The sequence below is a fragment of the Haliaeetus albicilla genome, chromosome 4 (genome assembly GCF_947461875.1).
Source record: "Haliaeetus albicilla chromosome 4, bHalAlb1.1, whole genome shotgun sequence".
Classification (NCBI taxonomy): domain Eukaryota; kingdom Metazoa; phylum Chordata; class Aves; order Accipitriformes; family Accipitridae; genus Haliaeetus; species Haliaeetus albicilla.
In genome coordinates, this window is record NC_091486.1 from 24,148,476 (window position 1) to 24,169,253 (window position 20,778).

Genomic DNA, 20,778 nt, shown 5'->3' on the forward strand with positions numbered 1-20,778 from the left:
GACAACTGGAGATACAGAATCTTAACCTGTATAAGACAAGCTCCCTGTCCTACTACTTTGCTACCAACAGCTTTTTGAATAAAGCTAATGAGACCGGTTGATCTTCCCTGGTACTTTATATAACATTGGTCTTTCTAATAAATTATGATATACTCATGGTTTGCTTTCCTGGGGCTAATTTATAAAAACACCAAACGTTCCCTCAACAAAGGAGAGGGATAGGGCCCCTTCAGCTTGACAGCAGCCACATTATAAAAGGGAATGTTAACATCTGAAGTTCTCCAGGCCTTGGAGGAATGAGCAGGCAGAATACCACTTAATTTGTCCATGCCTCCTTCTTTGGGGACACCATTTACAGTGAGGAAATCACTGCTTTTGAAGCCAGTTAAGATCACCTGCTGATGGAACAGAGATGTTGTAAGGACCAAGAATTTCTTGAATCTAAAATGGGGCTGTAAGTTGTACTAATGCCAACATTTTTAACAGCATTTTTAGCAATCCAGTTGGGCCAAAATTCAAGAATACTGCAAGGAGGAGGAGCACTGTCAGAAATCAAAATCAGAAATCATAAGAACACAAAGAAGTTTTGGCTGCCTTGCCTCTCTACGCTTGGAGCTTTGAACATTTGCAGAGTGCAAGAAAACACCCAATAGATACTGTTATTCAAAATTATTGCAGTCTGAAGCACTATCCCCTCTGCACTTGCTACACACCCCCAGCAACGTCCTGCAACTTGTCCTAGGGTACACATTTCTCGGTAAGGCAACACAGAAGGGCAATGGAATAAAAGCAGCTGCTCACCTACAACAAATATTTCCAGAAAAAAGCCATGCACAGATCTCCATCAGTGGAAAAAGCAGCAAAAAGAACAAGAAACCCTTTCTCAGAGAAAGCAGAAGTGTTGAACCAATTCTCAAAAAAAAAAAAAAAAAAAAAAAAAAAGCAAGCTGGGAAAAAACTCCCTCCCCACAGCAGGTCAGAAATTTGAGGAGGGAAAGAGGGGAAACAAGGTAACAGAAATAACTTTCTGGTAACAAAGTCAGTTGCAAACCATTGTCTCTAAGTGCCAAATCTATACTCAGATAAGACAAGTTCTATCTGCTGAAAATGTTCTAATACTTGTTTGGGAGCTTGTTTCATACAGTACTCCACTATATTCAGTTCTGCTCTAAGCAGTAATATTGAAGCGTTCATTTTATAATGGCACAGGGGGGATTTTGGGGTTGGGGGGGGGTTGTTTGTTTGTTTTGTGGGGTTGGGGGTGGGTTTTGTTTGTTTTTTTTTAATTTGAGCACAGGTCTTCAGCTTAGAAATGTCTGTCTAGCATAACACAGAGTATATTGAGCCTGAGACCTAAAACAGATTGCTGCCTTTTGCATTCAGCCTACTCTTGATAAAATTTGTAGGTAGAAATAAATAAATAAAAAACCCCCCCAACACATAAAAAAACCCCACCACCAAATAAGATTCTTTGAAAACTTACTTTCTCCTTCAGTTGATTCACTTCAGCTATTGTTACTGCATGTTTTAATTGTAGCTGAAACAACAAACAAACAATTGTATGAGCATACACAAAATGCATTTGTCCATGATTCCCTTCTTCCTCAAACCATTTTTATAGTAGCATGAAGTCAACTTAATTATTTGTCAATTACAGGAGAAGCAATCATGAGCTTTTATTAAAAGAAAGTTGAACTCAAATTAAAACCAAAAAAGTTCCACAGTATTCCACTTGCTACAAAAATCAATACATGATGTGGGATTTTTAATTATAGGTGATCATTTTCTATACATTAAGTGAGGAGGTTAAAATAATGTTTCAATGTGCCAGAAGAATGAAAAGGCAGCATGCATTTATGATGACAACTGGTACACAGAATGTAGTAAAAATTTAACAGTACTAAATATTTTTACTTATTCAGCACTTACAAATAAACATGCTGGCTTTGTTTTAAAATTAAGCCTTGTACTTTACACCACAAATCTGCATAGGATTATTAGAAATGGATAAAGGCTACACCTAAGCCAAATGTAAAGATTATTGTTTACATGTCTTAAGCAAACAGCACATATATGAGTACAAAAGCACATTTTTTGACAACTGTTAGTTATTTCTTATATCTCTTTCCATCTGTAACCCTCGGGGGACTTTTTTTTTTTTTGGCAAGGCATAATGCACCGAACACATTAAAACAAATGAATCCATGACTATCCTTTGTTTAGATTATGTTAATAACAGCATAGTAATGATTCCAGCTGAGAATTTAATTGTATCCCAAGTAAATATAGCACTTGGGAAAAGATGCTGTAGCCTGCTGCTACGCTTCCTAACCTAGAAAAACTGTAAATGTTCTCTAGTGATCAATAGCCTGAAATTTCAACTTCCCCAACAACATCATCAATATCATCAAGAGAGCAAACTTAAGGAGATCTGCAAAATACTGATCCTTTAAAAAATAAGCTGGTGTATGTACAAATGGCACCTGACAAAACAGTTTCTTTGCAGTATATTTTTCTCCTCCAGAGTGAAAATGACAGGGACTTAAATCTACCAAAGAAGCCCAGACCCCTAAATGCCAAAGACCATACCACTTAAATGCCCAACTAAATTCCACAGACCTGAATAAAGCAAATATGCTCCTTTATAAAAACCCTGGGAAAAGGGAACTGAATTTTCCAATTATGTTAAGTTGGGATTCACAGTCTGGAATGCCCTATTGACTTTACAAATTCATTACTTCAAAAAAATACACCATAAAAAAAAAAACAAACCAGAAGGGATTACCTGAAAAAACCCTCCAAGCCAAAAACATGCCTATCTACAGAATCAAGTGCTTTTATGTATGCAGATATTACCCAGAAAACCTCAGGGACTAGAGCAAGAGATTAGATGTGTATTTCTTGTCTTTCTGAAGAATATCTAACCACAACATTCAAGACCATTCAGAATGGGCATACTTGTCCCCCCATGCTCCCCCCACAGCTACAGCCGTTCTACTACACAGCAAATAAGAGCCAAGTCCAATGGGCCACAGAAGAACTAAGAGAAGCGCCATATCTATTTAATGCAATGTTCAGACATCACAACAAGGAGGGAGGTGATGTTGGGTTCTAACACCTCTTTCCAAGGGCTTTTTTTAATTTAGTTTAAATGAAAGGACCATTTAATATGAATAGGTATAGGGAAGCTGGGATCAGAAAATTACAGAAGACCTACATTTCAAGGGACATTTACCAGAGAGATTATTGGCGATGTTGAAACAAACCCCAAACCACATGAAGGGGGACATGAAGGAGATTATATCCAAATCTTACAAGGTTCAGGTGCTCCCCCAGTGCATCACAAAGAATATTTAAGAAACTGCCACCACACCTCTTTAAATTTAAGAAGAGACTGTGCTGAATCCATATCCAGTGGTAAACCAATATCTTCATTTTCAGGAAGATCAAAAACTTCTACAGATTTTCCATGTAAATGTGACTCATATGTATCATCATCATCATCATAGTCATCATCCTGACAAAATGGGAAGATCATGACATTCTCTAACACACACACTTTGTTTGCATTATAGTAGCAGCAATAACAAAAGCATACAATCAAGGAATCCAAACAGTTGCAAAACTTTTCTCAACTAGTTACTATGCCATTTTAGTTTCTTATACCCATGATAAGTTTTAAAGATGACTTGCAAACACCTTCATCAAAGTACCACAAGAGAGAGCTAAGCCAGCCATGCACAAAACAATCACACACAGCTGATACCTTTTGGATTACTGATAAACTGGAAGTATAGCAAGTAGTGCTAATCATGTGCCTTGATAATAGTAATGTATGAAGTTTGTACTTTGTTTTTAACAAGTTGCCTCTTTTACCTTTTTTTTTTGCTTCAATTTGATTCAAAAAACATTTATTCCACTTGCAGAAATTATTGCACGTAGCAGTAATCATGTACTTTTAAAAATATTTAAGTATGTACGATGTTTTACCTGCTCTGTATCATCATGAACATAGTGCTGCTCATACAGACATCTCTCTTGCTCTAAGGTCTCACTAATGAGGCGGGCTACTTCACTCTGAGTCCCTGGCTTCTCTCTCCCAATGAGAAAACTACAGAAGAGAAACAAATTACCTTGAAGCAAAAAGTTTAAGATATGCTTAAGAAATTAGTTTGCCATACTGCTGCCTTCAGCAATGTCTTTGTAAAACTTTCAGATTTTGGTTTTGTATTCTCCGTTAATGAAGAATGAAAAAAAGAAAGTAGTATTTCATAGAAAACATACATACCTCACTGTGCCTTTGGTGTTTTTTAATACAGTGGCTGCAAAGAACTGAGTAACTCCGACCAGACTTATGCCATCAACCTCAACAATCTGATCATTTACTTGAATTCTGCAAAATAAATAAATGCTGAGCTAACACTTCAACAAAAATATTTTGGCTTGATAGATTTTTGACATGACAAGTATCACTTAAAAGTCAATAGTAGTTATAATAAGAATTTCTCAGTTACTATGCAGATCACCAATTAAAATTTACATGGCATTTGCCTTGATATTTTTTATACTGTTTACACAGTGATTGCTGTCCTGGGGTATCAACATGATTTTGTGGCACTTTTACACTTGGGTACATCCTAAGCTTTTCTCATATATGCTGTAAGCAGATCTACACTTATTTTGCAAAAATGTCCTATATTAAATAAATTTTTTTAAAAAAAATTAACATAATGCAGGAATGTAATATTTATTCAGCCACATTCAGCTTTTGTACTTTTATTCACAGTATTTAGCATATCCAATGAAAACAACTGGGCTCAGTTAGAAATTTGTAAAAAGCATGATCAATTCAATGAAAAACTCACCGTCCATCTCTCTGAGCAGCTCCACCATCTGTTATTGTTTTTACAAAAATACCTAGTTTTTCCAGTCCCTGATCAGCACCAACTCCCATTCCAATAATACTGATGCCCAGACCACTGTCACCTAAGGGATTAAAAAATCTAACGTTAGCCGCATAACACAAGATGTAACACTTCGCAGTAGTGAGCTGTTTCAAAGCACTCCAAGTCCTTCCATGCAAAAGATATGAAAATTCACTTAAAAAAAAAAAAAGACAACATATTTGTCTATCTAGATACTACTTAAAGCCTTTTTGTTCTGTAGTTATGACTGCCTGTTAGATTCAAAGCTTCATGGTATCTGGAAGAGATAGCAACGTTTATGAATTGTATATATTTTGGTGCACATCTGTCACTCAGTAATGTAGCCTTCCTAACTTCAATTAAGTATGACAATTTGCACTTAGTAGAGGCCTGTCCAGTTAACATTCACTAAATTCAATAGAACTAGCCATAAATGTAAGCCTGAACACATGTTCAAAAATTCAAGACCTAAATTCAGGGAAAATAGAGTTTACAGTTGTTTTATCTTTTGTGCGCATAGTATCTCTTGCAAATGTTCAAGGTTTGATTTGCACCTTTTTCAATTTCCACAGGAAACACTTCCATTTTTTCCACCCTTTTCTCAAGTTCATACTCAGCTGAGGCTGCCACAGGGTCAACTTCTTCATTACGTCTATCATAGTCTTCATTTGAGTAAGTACTGAAAACCTAAGAAAGGTAACAGAAAACTTTTTTTAGTGCTTTCCCACCCCATTTCAAACATGACATAATTGAAAGAAAATCAGCAAGGAAATTAAAGTGGTATTTTTAGAGATCTCATTTTCTAAACAACCATCAATTTAATAAATACTGCTGCTGCAAGACAGTTTCTAACTTGCAGAGAAGTAACATTTTAGAAGTTTCAAACAATTCCTTAAACACTTTTTGTGTTGTAAATGCACAGTTAAAAGAAATCAGTCAAGCAATCAGTCATCTCCTCTTTGATATGACTTTTTTTTTTTTTAGGACTACATTTCCCCAAATCCTTCTTCCTCTCTTCTTCCCTCCCCCCACACCATCTGCCAATTGCAGTGCTTCAAACAGATGTAGTTTTCTGATTTTGCAAGGGAATCACGCAGTTTCCCAGGAAAAGGAAATGCCTTGTTACATACATTACTATTTTTGGTAATCACTCCAACTGAATTTCTGAATTGTTAAAAATAAAAGATAAACAAACAACATGAATTAAGACAGAAATCTAGAATAATGAGCTACACGTAACAGGGTTAATTTTACTTATGAGCATGTTCATTGATTGTATTTAAATTCGTAAGTTAGAAAAAAAAGAAAAAATAATACACCACCACCCCTTTATCTGAAAAACAAGGTTTATCTGCTTAAGTTTTTGCAGGCACTGAGTGTTTTACTCAAGGTCACTGTAAGAGAAAAGTTATGGATTGCAGCTGCAGCAGCCATCTCCCTAATCAAGAACATACAGTGCTGACACACAGTTAATTTACACGAGCCTACTAAGTTTTTGCAACTTTTGCATTTTCCCACTAAGACTACCTAGACAGGTAACTGCAATCATGTAAATAAGACAGAATTAACTGTAATTAGCTGTAATTAACATTTTCCCAGTGAATTTACATCCACTAGTATATGGTGTTAGCTCTGCATGGCAGTAGCCTCAGACACAGGAAAACGTTTATTGAAACAGATTACCAAAAAGCAACTAATGTAACTCAGCATTTCCCATGGGGAGCTTACTGCTTCACCTGCAGATTACAGCTGGCAGACAGCTTCACAAACTCTTTGCCAAATCCTGCAGAACAGCTACTCCAGAAACATGGCATGGCCATATACCAGCCCAGTAAGTAAGCAAGATTAGATGCACTTGGCTGAAAGGGAAGGAAGAAACCCACTCTCGGAAGTCTTACGTTTCCCCCAATAAAAGAACCTTCCTGAAAAGTTGTGCTTCCCAAGTCTTGCATAAGGTAGACAAACTAATAAACTCCTTTGGACTACCATACAGACACCAGTGGGCAACAACTGGACACTGAAACAAGGGTTGCAATTACAGTATCTGTCTTCCATAAATTTTACAGAAAAATCTGCAAAATAGACAAAGAAAACCATACAAATGGTCTCAAGTATTCTTACTCTATAAGAAAAAAGGTGGCCAAGTTCTTTAATTTAATGTCCCTCCCCACCCCCTCAAATCAGTAAATAGGATATGAAGCAGAAGCATTTCATGAAGCACTATTCTCCCTTTGGAACAAGACCCGTCTAGTTTGGTTCCTTTCCATCCCAATAGAAAAAACAATCTCTCTAAAAATATAATCAAGTTATAAGAAGATGAATTACAAAATTATAAAAAGGAAGTTAATGAGTGGACAAATGGTAACTTGTTAATGAGAATATGTGAATTCTTGAGGACAAATCAAATACTGGGGCATGAAAAAAATCAAGTTTGCTTATTTCTAAGTGTACATATGTTCTAGTATTAATAATATGAGTAAAATGTTAAAGACCACTACCAAATGGCTGAATGAGCAAAAGGTGGATAATGGTAGTAGTTCATTTTGGAGACACTGACAACTGTATTTTCTTGATTCTTTATAATTCAGTGGTCTAACTCACAAAGCAGAAGATGATGCAAGTACTCACTATCTACTGAAGAATTACATTAGCAAAGGAATGACCAGTTTCTTACACAACCATTTATAAAATGCTGGAAATGTGGGGTAAGCAAAGTTGGACCATCATAACAGCATTACATATGCTGCAAATCTTAGGCTGCCAGCCCTAAAATATCTCTGGAATTTCTAAAAATTATTAAATATTTTTCCAGTTTGAAAGTAACACCATTGTACTTGAGAGTCTCATGGAATTTGCCTATTTTGACACAAAATTGATCATAGGAATTGATCATCTGCCGGGAGTGGATCATAGAATTTAAAATTAGTGGTAGCTTAGATTCCAGTGATCTTTATAATTGTTACTCATAAAATAATAGCACAAATATATCTATGCAGATGAAAACTACTAATATTTATGCACACTAGCTTTTTAAGAAAAACCTATCGGAAATAAATTCTGACTAATCAACTCAGAGAAAGAATTCACAATTTGCTCTTAAAGTGACAGATGGCAAATGTGTGATGACATTTAGGTAATATTCTAAAAAACATAACTTCACAATTAAGACAAGACAGACTCATTTCAAAATGGTAAGAATCCCCCCCCCCGACTCCAGAAAAATAATTTTGAGGAAAAACATGAATTTACAAAGAATAGAGGAAAAGCAAAACTGATATATAACCAGAAGCGAAACACTGCAATAACAAAAAGAAAAGCAAGAGCACACTAAGAAAACTATGGCCAAAGAGTCAAGGGCAAAAGACGGAAATCTTTGTTGTGTACATGTGGAATCATAACACGGTATTCATCTTTTGTGAGATGGGAACAGTAAAATTGTTGATACTAATATAGAAAAAACAGAACTGCTCAGCAAGTTGTTCTTGCCAAGCAGCAAAAGTAACATTAAACACAGTTAAAATGTGGATAACAAATAATAAGTTACAAAGTTTAGAAGATTGATGAGAATGCTAAACAAAGTTCATCCCTGCCCCATGTCTGGCGGGGTTTAGTCACTGAATCAAATGCGTTAAGGACAAAAGAAATTCTGATCTTACTATTTAAAAGCCACTGCTAGCCAGAGATCATAAAAGTGTAGTGTGCAAGTGATATTTTTTAAAGATATGCTTTAGCAAACACAAGTTATTGTCTCAACATAGGAGAAACCAGATGAATTTTACTGTGGAAACCATGTGAACTTTACAAGCCTTTTACCATAGCTTGTTACATATCCAGAAGCTTAACATACCGTTAATAACTTCTGGATCCTGTCAAGCTAATAAATGATGAAGAACCCTGCTATGTGAAAAAAGAATTTCTTTTTACACTCAAGACTTCTTTTCTTCAGAATGAATAAAAATAATTTGAATCTAAAAAAGTTCTGGCAGACTGCTGAATTTTTAAGGATTATTTTAATTAAATTGTTAATATACATAACTGGAAATTTTCAACTTAGTCTTTTATACTTAGTCCTTGGACAGCAAATATATTTATTTGGAGACAGAACAAACTGCATTCTTCACACCAGGAAAATGAGTCACTTTTTGAATGCAAAACTCAGTTTGCCTCCTCCTGTGAACATGCTAATATCAACATCATCAAGATCAGCAGTCAAAAACAACCAATGCAGCCTACTGCCTAAAAGATCTTACTGTTCAGTTCCTGTTACCATACGGAACTAATAAACTCTATTTTATCATTTTAGTACTATCACAGAAAACAGCATCATCACAGAAAAACAACAATCTCGCTTAATTCAAAATCTTAGCAGCACATAAAAAGCTCTACTTAAGAAGTATGTTAGTTTTAGCAGAACATTCATTTTGTTAGAGGGTAAACACTAATTTACCACGTGTTTGCATGAAACTGCTATGAAGTCATAAAACACAGTCCAAAGACCTTCACTCCTATATTCATTTCTAGTAGATAATTTGTGCCTGATCAAAACCAGAACATTACAAAAGTAATTAAACTAAGATTAAGAAATCAGTAACTGCCCAGAAGGGCTCCCAACTAATTGGAACAGAAGCACTATCAATATCACTTTAAAATTTAAAATACCGTAGTATTTGCTGGAAAGCCTCACAACACCTGCACAGGCAATTAAGGGAACACTTAACAGCTGAGAGAGGCACTGAAGTGTTACTAACACCTCTGCCGGGACAACACACCTCTGAAACACAATTCTTACTTTGAATGTGCAAGTTTACTGACACCTAATAAAGCCAAACATTCAAAACACAAGTTACAGCTCAGGGAAAATTGTCTGGTAGTGAACAGTTTCAGCTTTTCAAACTGATTGCCTTTGCCATGCCTGGCAAAATGTGAAGTGCCCAGGCAAACGTGAATAATCATTTGAAACAGTAGCACTGAAGCAGGGCTGAAGTATAAGGTACACTTCACAGTTTACTCTTAAAATCTCTTCGGTTAAAGTAGACATCTCATTATGGCAACCCACTGTTCCCTCTGTTTCCGAAAGCTACACAGTTAGTATTTTATTACGACTACTTGTTATATTTTAAGTGAATAAGTGACTATACCTGATTTAAGTCAATTCATGCTATCAAATCCTTTAATCAGCAAACAGAAATACCTCGCTTACTTTTTTTTTTTTAAACACACTTTCACTCTTCTCCAAAAAGTATTCAGAATGGTTGGTAACTGTTAAACAGGTTAATACTACAAGCGATTACACTCAATGTAGCATTTTCTGTTACCAAACAGGTGGACAGGCAGGCTGTGCACACTTTTGCACTCAATCCTGTAGCTCTGCATGACTTAATCAAAAACCCCAAACAAGTCAGTTTACATAAAGGCATAGGCGCAACCTTGCTTCAGATCTACAGTACAGACAATTTCATATAGATAATTTCAATAAATAAGTCAGTTTTTTTACCAGTCTCACTATTCTCTACTTAATTCTCAATAAAACCAATAAAAATTATTCTCTAGTTCTGTATTGTACTGCAGGGGCAAAGGCACTGGAGCTAGCTAGAAAGCAAGAAAGACAACATGGTATCTGTTTCAGTCAGGTCATGCTACCTACTCCAGAAGGAGAAACACTCCTTCACTTTCAGGTATTTCATTTTTAAATCCCAGTGAAAGAAACATTGGAAGACAGAGAAAAGCATCCATTCACAGTTGGTGCACCGATTCTACTTCAGTTCAAACATTCAGAGGAGAAGCTGAGAGACAATCCATGTCCTCCCTCTGTGGAAGTGGAGCTCCACTGTGACCTGGTTGTACTCCACCACCATCTCAGTTGAGATGGCATTGCTCTCTGACTGACAAAGAGACTGAAAGACTCCAAATAAATAGCATATGATCAGAAGAGGCAAAACCTACTCACAATATCACATAAAGGGGGGGGCACCCCCCAAAAATCTTAATTCCTGAAAGACTTTATATAAAGAAAGTGATTAAATTATCAACATCCACAAGCTTCACAGGTGCCTTGGTACCACCAATTTAAGCCTGGCAATCCAGAAGAATTAGATATGTGTTTTCATTTAGTATTCACCAAACCAAAAATCTTGACCTGACCAAATCTAAATAGCAAGCAAATTGTTAAGAGGAACTTAAAAAGAAAAACAATGAACACAAAAATGGTCGACCTGGCTGTTTTCTAAAGGCCATAAGAAGAAACAACAACAAAGTAACCCTGCCGTACCAGATCAACTTAATTACCTAATCTGCAGTAATACTGTCACTAACAATGATCAATACCCCAGGTCTGAAAAGGAGGATCATCTCACTATACCGAGACACATCAGAGGGCGATGGAGGAAAATGATTGAGAAATAAATCTAAAGAGTTTGCATGTTGCCCTTCGGAATAATACTTTACTACGCAATAAAAATATAAGAACCCTGAAAAAACCCCTCTGCTACACTGCACCTTCATGATCTCAAGATTACAAAATATGTACTCAGATAATAGAGGCACACTTCTTTTCATTGATGTCCTCTGAGTGTTCACCTTCTCTTTTATGTTAGAATGATATGAAAAGGGATAATTTATTTTTTCCATCTCTCAAAAGGTAAACTACAAACAAGTTTAAGCTACTGCCTGTTCATGTTTATCAGTCTAGGTTAAGTATTCGCAGGTGCTAATAACAACAATCATCATAAAAAAGATGCCGAATCTTTCAGCAGCTTAACTGTTGAGCTAATGAACTTGCCTCCTATAAATTTGCTTGTCTTTGCTCAGTGTTTCTTCTGACTACATCTCCCATGAAACCCTCACGAGCCTCCTATTCGCTTCCTTTCCTCCCTCCTGTTCCCCACAGCTATTCTCAGAGCAAAACAGCACAGGCTGGACATGCATAGTGATCAGCTAACATTAAGTCAAAAAAGAACAACTAAAACTAAAGCTGTAGTCCTGCCATCAGTGAGGGCACAAATCTGCAACTCTGACAGACATGCTAATTTTCCCCAAACCAAGCAGTATTTTAAAAATACCTTTAAAAATCTCTCTCTCTTCCCTGTCAAATCCAGGTGAAACTGCTAGGAAGTTAGAAGTTGGAGGGACTGAAAAAGGAGTGAGGACAGACAGGTCATAACCCGTCATCCTCACTGTCACCTCACCTGACATCCATAACCTGAGTGTTCTCTTACTTGTCTGTAGTTTTATAGCATCATCGAGTACATGAAACAGGGCAGCTAGTATGTCATATAACTGCATACGGGGAATAATGCAGTTAGAAATACATTGAGATATTAATGTAAAGAGTCAAGCTGCTGTGATCCAGGATATAAAAAGAAATTATTTTCCTTTTCTGTTCTGGTTTAGATTGCTGCTCTACAGCCCCAAACCCTCCCACTGGACTCTCATGCAAAGGCTCTTGAAATGCCAAATCAATCTACCATTGTAAAACTTACATATCAAATATTTCCTAAAAATCAAAACAGAAGACATGTGATTAAAAAAACAAAAGCCAAAGAAAGCTTGAGTTGAAAGTGCTTCTTTCTGGAGAGCTGAACAAAGGTTGTGGAATCAAAACGTAACAAGGACCAGAAAGGCATCAGAAATACTGGATATGGAACTTTCTAAACCCAGGTAAATCTATACACACAATTAAATGAATTTAGGCTTAATAAACATTTAACTTTTACGAAAATTGAATTTTCAAATTCAGTAAGATTTTAAAGATTATCTTTCCTCAAAAAAAAAAAAACCCCAAACCAAACCCTAAAATAACAAAATTTTCACGTGTGTGAAAATATGTACCCTCTTCCTCCAGTTAGTATCCCTGTTTTTAATATCTTGTACTGTTAAGTTAACCAGCTGGAAATGCCATACTCTCAGATGCAGGCAGAACACAACAGGGTTACTTTTTGTGAAAAGTCACTGAAAACTACCATGGAAAGTTTAAGTTTGAGATAAAAATATGAAGAAGAGTTGTTATGATGTTAAGTTACAAACATCGTAATGTTGATGCAAGTGATAAACAGAGCTTCAAAACAATTAAAATCTATGAGTTACAACAAACAAAACTGTCACTGCAAAAGATCCCAAACAAAGCATGATGGAAATACACTTACATTATTTGTGCCAAGAAAAAAAGCAGATGACTTCCCACATACAAGTCCATTCTGTTTAAATCTACTGTCAAATTAAATCTCTATTTTCCTAGATCAACCTACATCCATGTCACATACTTGTTTCTTAATGCCCCTGAAGTGCTTGACCAGTGGCTGACAAACAATTGACCATTTATGCAGTCATCAATTCTCTAATTACTGAAGAAACTCCAGGGTCTGGGTATCTTCCACCAGTTAGTGTATTTTGTATCCCTTTCTGTGTATGACATCGTAGGTATAGAAGTTACAGTTCAAAAATCAGAGGATGTATGAAGCTGAAGCACTACTCTGCAAGATTTTGTTAAAAGTGTTCAGAAGAATATATGTTGACCTAGAAAAATGGTGCATCTCCTAGAAGTGGTAAGCATTTACAGATATGCTGTTATACAGGCAATCTAATTCAAGTGTATCTTCATTTACTGCTTCATTAACTTCCCACAGTAAGCAGTTCTGTACTAAAAAGATTGAAGAGTATGCCAGCCTGAACAAGATTACTGTTTGTGTCCCAGCTATACATAAAACAGCTCTATTCTGATATGCAAGACAAATGGCAATATTATGAAGGACTTCCAGATTCTCTCAGGAGCAGCTGATACTCAGCTGGTTAGGACCAAGACACAAGCTATGGAACTGCTTTCAGTTTCCTTTTTAAAGAAGCAAGTTTAAACTTTTGCTCAGCTGTGACAAATATAAAAGCAAAGCCTTTGTGAAGGTTTCGGTTTTGTTTCTCTCTTTTTTTTTTTTTTAAAACTGATTTTAAATGAAAGTATTATTCACAAAAAGCTGGGAACACAGACTCCCATGCAACATAAACCGGATAACGCTGCTAATTAAACAGACTTACGGAAGCAAACAGCAGCCTGTACTATCTTTTCAGTTTACCTGAGCTACAGAATTTCTAAGGATTATAAATCATTGCACAAGTTAATCATAGTGCTATTAAAGGTTTCGACGACAAAGTTTGACACAGTCAGAGGTAAAAACATCTCAAGAAGTCAATTTGGAAACACGCATTTGTTTTCCCCAATGGAAAGTTTCAAAATCACAAATGTCAAACAGCACTCAGTCTTTACATTTAAGTTAATTAAAGCCTCTCAAGGTAATCAGGTTTGAAAGCGAGTTTAAGCTCTACATTACAAAAGCAAAGTGAAATATAAAGGGATGACAGCACAGTTACCTGACGTTATTTGCACTGCTTGTAATGCTGATTGTTTACACAGTTTATTCAGAAAGCTTCAAGACAAAGACAAATTCAGTTCCCTCGCAAATACCTTGGACAGCTGAGTGTGCTTTACATTCCTTACTGGCTTCATATGTGGCATGAAACTAAAAATAGCAAACCCAGTCTGTGAAGTTCTGCTAATAACTGTACAGTATCACTCTCTTCACTACTGTAGGAAGGAAAAGCAATTGAGACATAATGTTCCTTAACATCTGCAGACATCAAACAGCAGCAGGACTTAAAGAGTCAGGTCACCCATGGCAAGCAAGAAATCTTCCCACACATCATTTATGACCAGCTTCTATGGAATCAGAACACTTACTTTAAAATGTCTCATCTATGCTTATTTTCACAGGCACAAGGCAACACAAAATAAAAGAGTATTTGTATAATTATGTTCCATCTTTCCTGAAATTATCAGATCAACTTATGTTCTTAAGCCCTGCTACAGGATGTCAGCAATTATGGATCTCTGGCATGGGTCAGTTGCAGTGCTAACAGTATTAGCTACCTTATACATCCCCTGGGAGCTCCACAGTCTCCTTCTTTTACTCAAAAGCCTTGCCAATTTTGCAACTGACTAGAAACTTCGAAGCAGAGATATTAATCAAGTTCTCTTTGCTACTGCAGCATAAATACTGATTTTAGGGTGCCTGTGTGTAAGTTATATCCATTACCTACACACGTATCCAACTTCCCTTTTAGGTATATCAAGTACAATGGTCAGAGCTCCGTCACTGCAGAACCTTGATGACCTGAGAACGTGCTTTTTCTTGTCCAAACACCTTCTGAATGTTTTGAATTCTCCAACTCTATCAGACACCTGCTAAACAGCAACTGCAAAATACAGAGATGGTTTCTTCATAATCACTAGATAGGTGCAGAAGGAAAACAGCAAGAACGCCAAGGCCAGCCTGGCCTTTCTCAGGAGCATCTAAGAGGAGAAACGCAGGCCTTCTCCTCTAGTGGCTATGGATGTCTGGAATGGCAGTCACATTTTGGTCAAACTTACTCGTCTAAATAAAGCTGAAAAAAGAAGCTACTAGGATACATTTCTCACTGTGGCACTGCTCTAAGCTGTGGTGGGGACCAGGAATAATCTTCTGCTACCACTCAGGATGTTTTTTTCCCCTCTTCCAATTTAAGATGCACTAAAAACCTATGCATAAGGTCAAACAAGAGAGTTTTCCTTCTGTGAGGTAGAAGTGGAATTTTTCTAAAAAGTTACTGAGATATTAAAGGTACATTACTGAAAAAGATTTTGAGGAAGTGCAAATAAAGCTGAAATTCTTTATTTTATAGAGTACAAAAGCTGAAAACCATACACCAGGACTCATTCCCTACATTATTTTTAATGGCAAACTGCTAACAGTTGCTGCTAATCATTCATTCCTTGGTTGTGTAATTGATAATCTGGTACAGGTTGGTTCCTCTGGGTTTCAGAGAAGCAGCTGTAATTGAACAGTGCTATTTACCAAAAACTGAGTTTTGCCTACACGAGAGCTTCCATCGCAGCTGGCACAGAGATTTCTACTAATGCTTTCAACTAAGTCTGGCATAGACATAACAGAGAAGGCACGAAAAGCCTTCACTCCATGCTTCAGTAGTTTCGGCAATGATCAGTAAAACCCTGCCTACAGCAGGATACCAGCAGTCACTCAACGAACACACATTTACAGTAGACTCCACATAGCACTTTCCTCAGCGCACAAATGCGAGGGGAAATGGACTGATGCCCCTCCGGCTCTCTCACAGCCCTCACCAGACTTGTTATGCAGTTTCCAATAGTGGCACTCTCCCCTTCAGTGCTCCAGGTCACCACTAAAGCAGCATCAACTACAAGAAAGCCATATAAAGTCAGCCTGTCTATGGAGAGACTATAAAAAAACCCACATGCAACAAAACTCGGTTTTTGCCACAGCCAAAACATTTTTTGGGGTACAGCACTGGTGTGTGTTCAGCAAACTGGGAAATTACAGCTCTCCGCTGTAGGAAGTACAGGAGTCAACAGATTTTTTACATCCCTCTGATGAGTAAAAGTGAGTCCTGACTCTGTGCTAACGAAGTGTAAAAATTGTAGGAGAAGTGTGCTTGAGAAAGCCTGAACAGTTTCTCATTCCATCCTGTCTGCACCTCCCAATTCTCCTCCCAAACTTTAAGAGGGACTAGAATAACTGAAGTCTGCAACAAGACTATGGGTAACCCACTGTCTGAGTTGTGGAATGACTTATTTTGTGGGTGTTTTTGGTGAGGGAAGATCAGACACCTAAATCTTTTTAATTTGTTAGTGTTTTAACTTACACTACTCCTCATTATCCAGTCTGCCCTACGACTTCTACTTCTGCAAGTTCGTAGCTCAAAAATACTGATGCTAATGCTCCTACAGCTTGTTCACCAAGCCAGTATAAAAAAAACCCCAAACAACATATATATGGTTATTATTAAAGAGAATTCTAAATTCTTAAATAACGGGAACCAGTCATTGATATTTTGTCACAGTTAATTCTGAAAACAAGTCGGAAGTTGAATCTGAAGGTTTGCTATGGGGGTTTTTGTTGTTTGGTTTGGTTTCTTTTTTTGAACTTTTGTACAAAAAGTAAAAGTGAAAAAAATCCTTCCTAATGCAACACCTCAATTTTAAACAAATGAAGGCAAGTATTACAGGTCACATGTTTGTAACTCTTGCTAAAAGTTTAGTGCTCCTGAAAATGCCCGGTACATAAAATCTCATGTTTCACTATGCTATCTTATGAAGCTGCTGTGATTCAGAAATCACTTGTGACTAATTCATAAATTTTTCAATAAAATTCATAAAGTTGTAACTTCTCTCTTATTCAGTTTTGAATAAAAGCCATAAACTTACATTTTTCAAAGCTTTGAAAAATGTATTACCTGGGTATTTTTGACTATAGAACAACAACAACAAAAAAATTCAAATGTACTTACCTTGATAGGAGCTGTTGAGAACTTGACTTTTCGGTCTGGCTCAGGATCTTCCTCTTCAGAAAGTCCAGGAAACTCCTCATATTCACTGTCATACATATACTCCTCCTCCTCTCCCTCAAAAATTTCTTTGCCTTCAGGCACTTGGTTTTCTGGCTCTGTATCCCTGTCATCATCAAAAGCTGCATTCTCTATTCCAAAAGCACTGAAGTTCTCGCTCTGCTTTTCCACCACTTGCTCCTCTTCTTCAGTATCCCCTTCCTGCTCTAGAACATCCTGGACTCGTGTAACTGGACCATCTCTCCCAGACACTCCACCTCTTTCTTCTTCCCCATTGGTCTTGCTGCCTTCTGTAAACTCTTCTACCACTTCCAAGGAGTAGTCGCTCCTCTTCCCTTCCTGTACGTGACATCTGAACAGCTGATCCTCTTGAATCATGTGATCTTTCTCCAAACCTTCTTTTTCATGCCCTGAGGTTTCACCTGGTGCAACCAGCTCTGTGCAAGTCCCCTCCGTGGGGGAGACCCGGGACAGAACACTATCTGATCTCTGCTGAGCCTCCTGACCAGGCATACTGCCCATATCCCACAGGCTTCTCTCAAGTAGCAGTTGCTCTCTTTTGCCTTTTTGAAGCGCCTCGCTCATCTCATCTCTGAGGATCACAGGCACTTTGGTGGACGCAGCCTTCTCAGGACATCCTTCAGCAACAACAGATGAATCCAAACTGTGGTGGCCTCTCAAAGGGTCCTGATTTGGAGGACTATCATTTTTGGAAATTTCTTTGGATTCTTCAGTATCACTGTCACCCAGAAAGCTTTCCAGCCTCCTAGAAATGGGCCCTGCATTCAGGAAGGAGGACTTGGAACCACTGCTGGGATATTGCTGTTTCAACTCCTCATTACCTTGATTTTCAGATTTCTCCGGGGCAACTGGAAGACTCGTTTCTGTATTAAAACTGAAGTGGTCCACCACGTTGCTGCAATCAGAAGCTGAACTGCGTCTCCTCTTATCCTCACTTCTTTCACATTTGCTGGGGGAGTATCTGTCCACTGAGCTCCGCTGTTTTATATTTCTCTCAAATAGCTTCCTGGTCTCTGAAAATTTTTCTGCCAGGGCAACTTTGTCCAAGTCCGCCTCATCGTTGCTACGGATCACCTTGTCGGCAGCAGAAGGCACAGACAATGAATCCACAGGACTGCCGGAGGGGCTGGTACTTGTATTAAGATGATTATTTTTTTGGACAATGAGGAAAGATGGGCTACCTGGAGAAGGTCCGTAGTCTGCTGCCACGGTCCGGCTGATTAATTTGGTCTCAGCAGGTGGACTGCTTTCACAAGAGGGTGTGGAAGAAGAGCCTCCCATTTGCAGAAACATATTTTTGATCTTGTGTACTCTATTGCCGTAAGTGGCAGCTCTGCCTCGACTGTGTGGGTCATTTCCGCCTCCATTGGAAGAGGTGCTCAGCTTCTGATGCAAGCCCGTTTTGTTGGAAGCGTTTTCAGGATTGTTTATGCCATCAAAAGAACATTTGATAGCATGGAAATCGGATTTATAGGCATTTCGGTGTGGAGAAGCACTTCTCAAAGTCCTTTCCCCTTTGCCTTCGGTTTTCATCATTGTCAGAGAGAAAGCTCCTTCGACTCCTGAAGAAGAACGGGAAGGACAACTCCCAGGCACAAAGCTTCCACCGTCCAACACCAGGCAGAATAGAGCCCACAGAAGATCCGAAACGCAGCCTTTCACTTGGCCAGCCTCCCCGCTCGCATTGAAATGGAGCGCAGGGGAGCAGACGTAGAGAGAAAGAAATCACAGCGTCTAAATGGCCACATTGGGTATTATCCCCAGTGCGGATCGCGGTATCCGGAAAGCCATCTGCGGAGAGAACAGAGAGTTTTCATTAACTCGGGGCCTCCCTCGCCGGCGTGTGACACGAATCCGAAACTCGGGGTGGGAAACGCCGCCCGAGACCTCCCCGCGGGATAAAGCCCATTGTGTCCGCCGGGACGCGCGGACCCAGCTGCTCCCAGCCGCCCGCCCGGGCACCGACCCGGCGGCTCCGGCGGGGGATGCGGCGGCGGCGGCAGGCGGCCCCCGCCCCCCCCCCGCTCCCGGCTGCCCGCCCCTCCCGCCAACGGCCGTCCCGGGCCGGACCGAGCCGGGCGGCGGGGGAGGGGGCAGCGCCCGGCCCTTCCTGCCGCCCGGGGGAGGCTGGGCCCGGGCCGGACCCCGCCACACGCACCGCGGCTCGGCGGGCCGGAGGGGCACGGCCGCCCTCGCGCTGCCCGGAGCGGGGCGGGGCGGGCGGCCGCAAGTTTCGGCCCCAAGTTGGGGCTTCCCCGTGGCGGCGCCTCTGCGCCGCGGGGCCTGCGGGGCGCGCCGCGGAGCCGCCCCGGTACCTCGCCCCAAACTTTCCGAGGCAGCCTACCTGGGGGCGGGGGTCCCGCCGGCTCCTTCCCCTCAGCGCTCCCGGCCGCCCAGCGGCCGCGCACACCACGCCATCATTATCCGCTGCCGCCAGCCGCTCGCCCTCTCGCCCTCCCGCCCTCCTTCCGTCCGTCCTTCCCTCCCTCCCTCCCTCTCACCCCCCCGCCGCCGCCCCGCGCTCCTCACTCCACCCTCCTCCCGCCCCTGCGGCGGCGCTCCAAACGCCCGCCCGCCCCGCTCGCTGAGCTCTCACGCCGCTCGGCGCCCTCCTCCGCGCTGTGTCTCGGGCCCGCCCGCCCGCGCGCGCTGCCTCGCTCGCACACAAAGAGAGGGAGCGGCGGGCGCGCCCTTGTTCCTCTCCGCGTGAGGGAAGAGAGGGGCCGGCGGGCGCGCCTGGCTCGAGGGACGCGCCTCCCGCGCCGGGATATACCACGCCGTAGCGGGATACGGGTTTCGGGTGATACCATGTCGGGGAGGCGAGCGGGCACGGGGCCGGCGGCCGTGAGGGTGTGGCGGCGCGGCGCTGCGCAGCGCCGGTGGGTGCGGGTCGCTCGCCGGGGGAACGGCTGCGACTGGGGACGCCGGGGCGTCCCAGAGGGAAGGACGGAGGGAGGGCCACGCGTCCCTGACGAAACGTGGGCGCCGGGCTGCCGGCGATGGGGAGCTGCGCGCTATTTTCAAAGCCCGGGCGGCCACCGCGGCGGGGGTAGCGGTAGCCCCGGCTTCACCGCGGGGCAGCGCAGTTCCCGGGCGGAGGGAAAGTCGCGGCAGCTGCCACGACCGAGGCTCTGACAGCCGGAAGTAACAACAGTGCCAAACGTTCCCCCCCCCCCCCCTTTTTTTTTTTAAATCATGCTGTTTTTAACTCCTCCCGAACAGGTAAGTATCGAACCCAAGCAAAGGTACATAGCCGGGGCAGCTCCCGGCCTCCCCGGGGCGCCGGAGGGGTCCGGGGCTGCCCGCGCCCACCTGCTGCCCGTTCCCTCAGCGTGGGAGACGCGCAGCGCGGTTCCCTGCGCCCTGCGGGCAATGCTCGTGGATACTTTGACATGTCCGCGCAGGACGATCGATCGGCCGAGCCGGC

The 20,778-nt window shown here is 40.7% G+C and overlaps 1 protein-coding gene across 5 annotated transcripts in view; it reads right to left on the reverse strand.

Annotated features, from left to right (window-relative positions):
- The window catches only part of LOC104321479 (neurabin-2), a 44,119-nt gene extending 24,301 nt beyond the window's left edge, over positions 1–19,818 (reverse strand). For 4 of the 5 annotated variants that reach the window (XM_069781408.1, XM_069781406.1, XM_069781407.1 and 1 more), the window contains exons 1-8: positions 19,696–19,818; positions 17,274–19,142; positions 5,480–5,612; positions 4,866–4,986; positions 4,289–4,393; positions 3,991–4,111; positions 3,374–3,517; positions 1,484–1,537 (exon numbers count right to left, since the gene is read on the reverse strand). In XM_069781408.1, coding sequence (XP_069637509.1) covers positions 1,484–1,537; positions 3,374–3,517; positions 3,991–4,111; positions 4,289–4,393; positions 4,866–4,986; positions 5,480–5,612; positions 17,274–18,887 — 2,292 coding nt within the window. In that variant the 5' untranslated portion in view covers positions 18,888–19,142; positions 19,696–19,818. Of the gene's footprint in view, positions 1–1,483; positions 1,538–3,373; positions 3,518–3,990; positions 4,112–4,288; positions 4,394–4,865; positions 4,987–5,479; positions 5,613–17,273; positions 19,143–19,509; positions 19,645–19,695 lie in introns of those variants that run through there. The other variant, XM_069781405.1, reaches the window with a different exon arrangement.
- Positions 19,819–20,778: the final 960 nt, after the last annotated feature.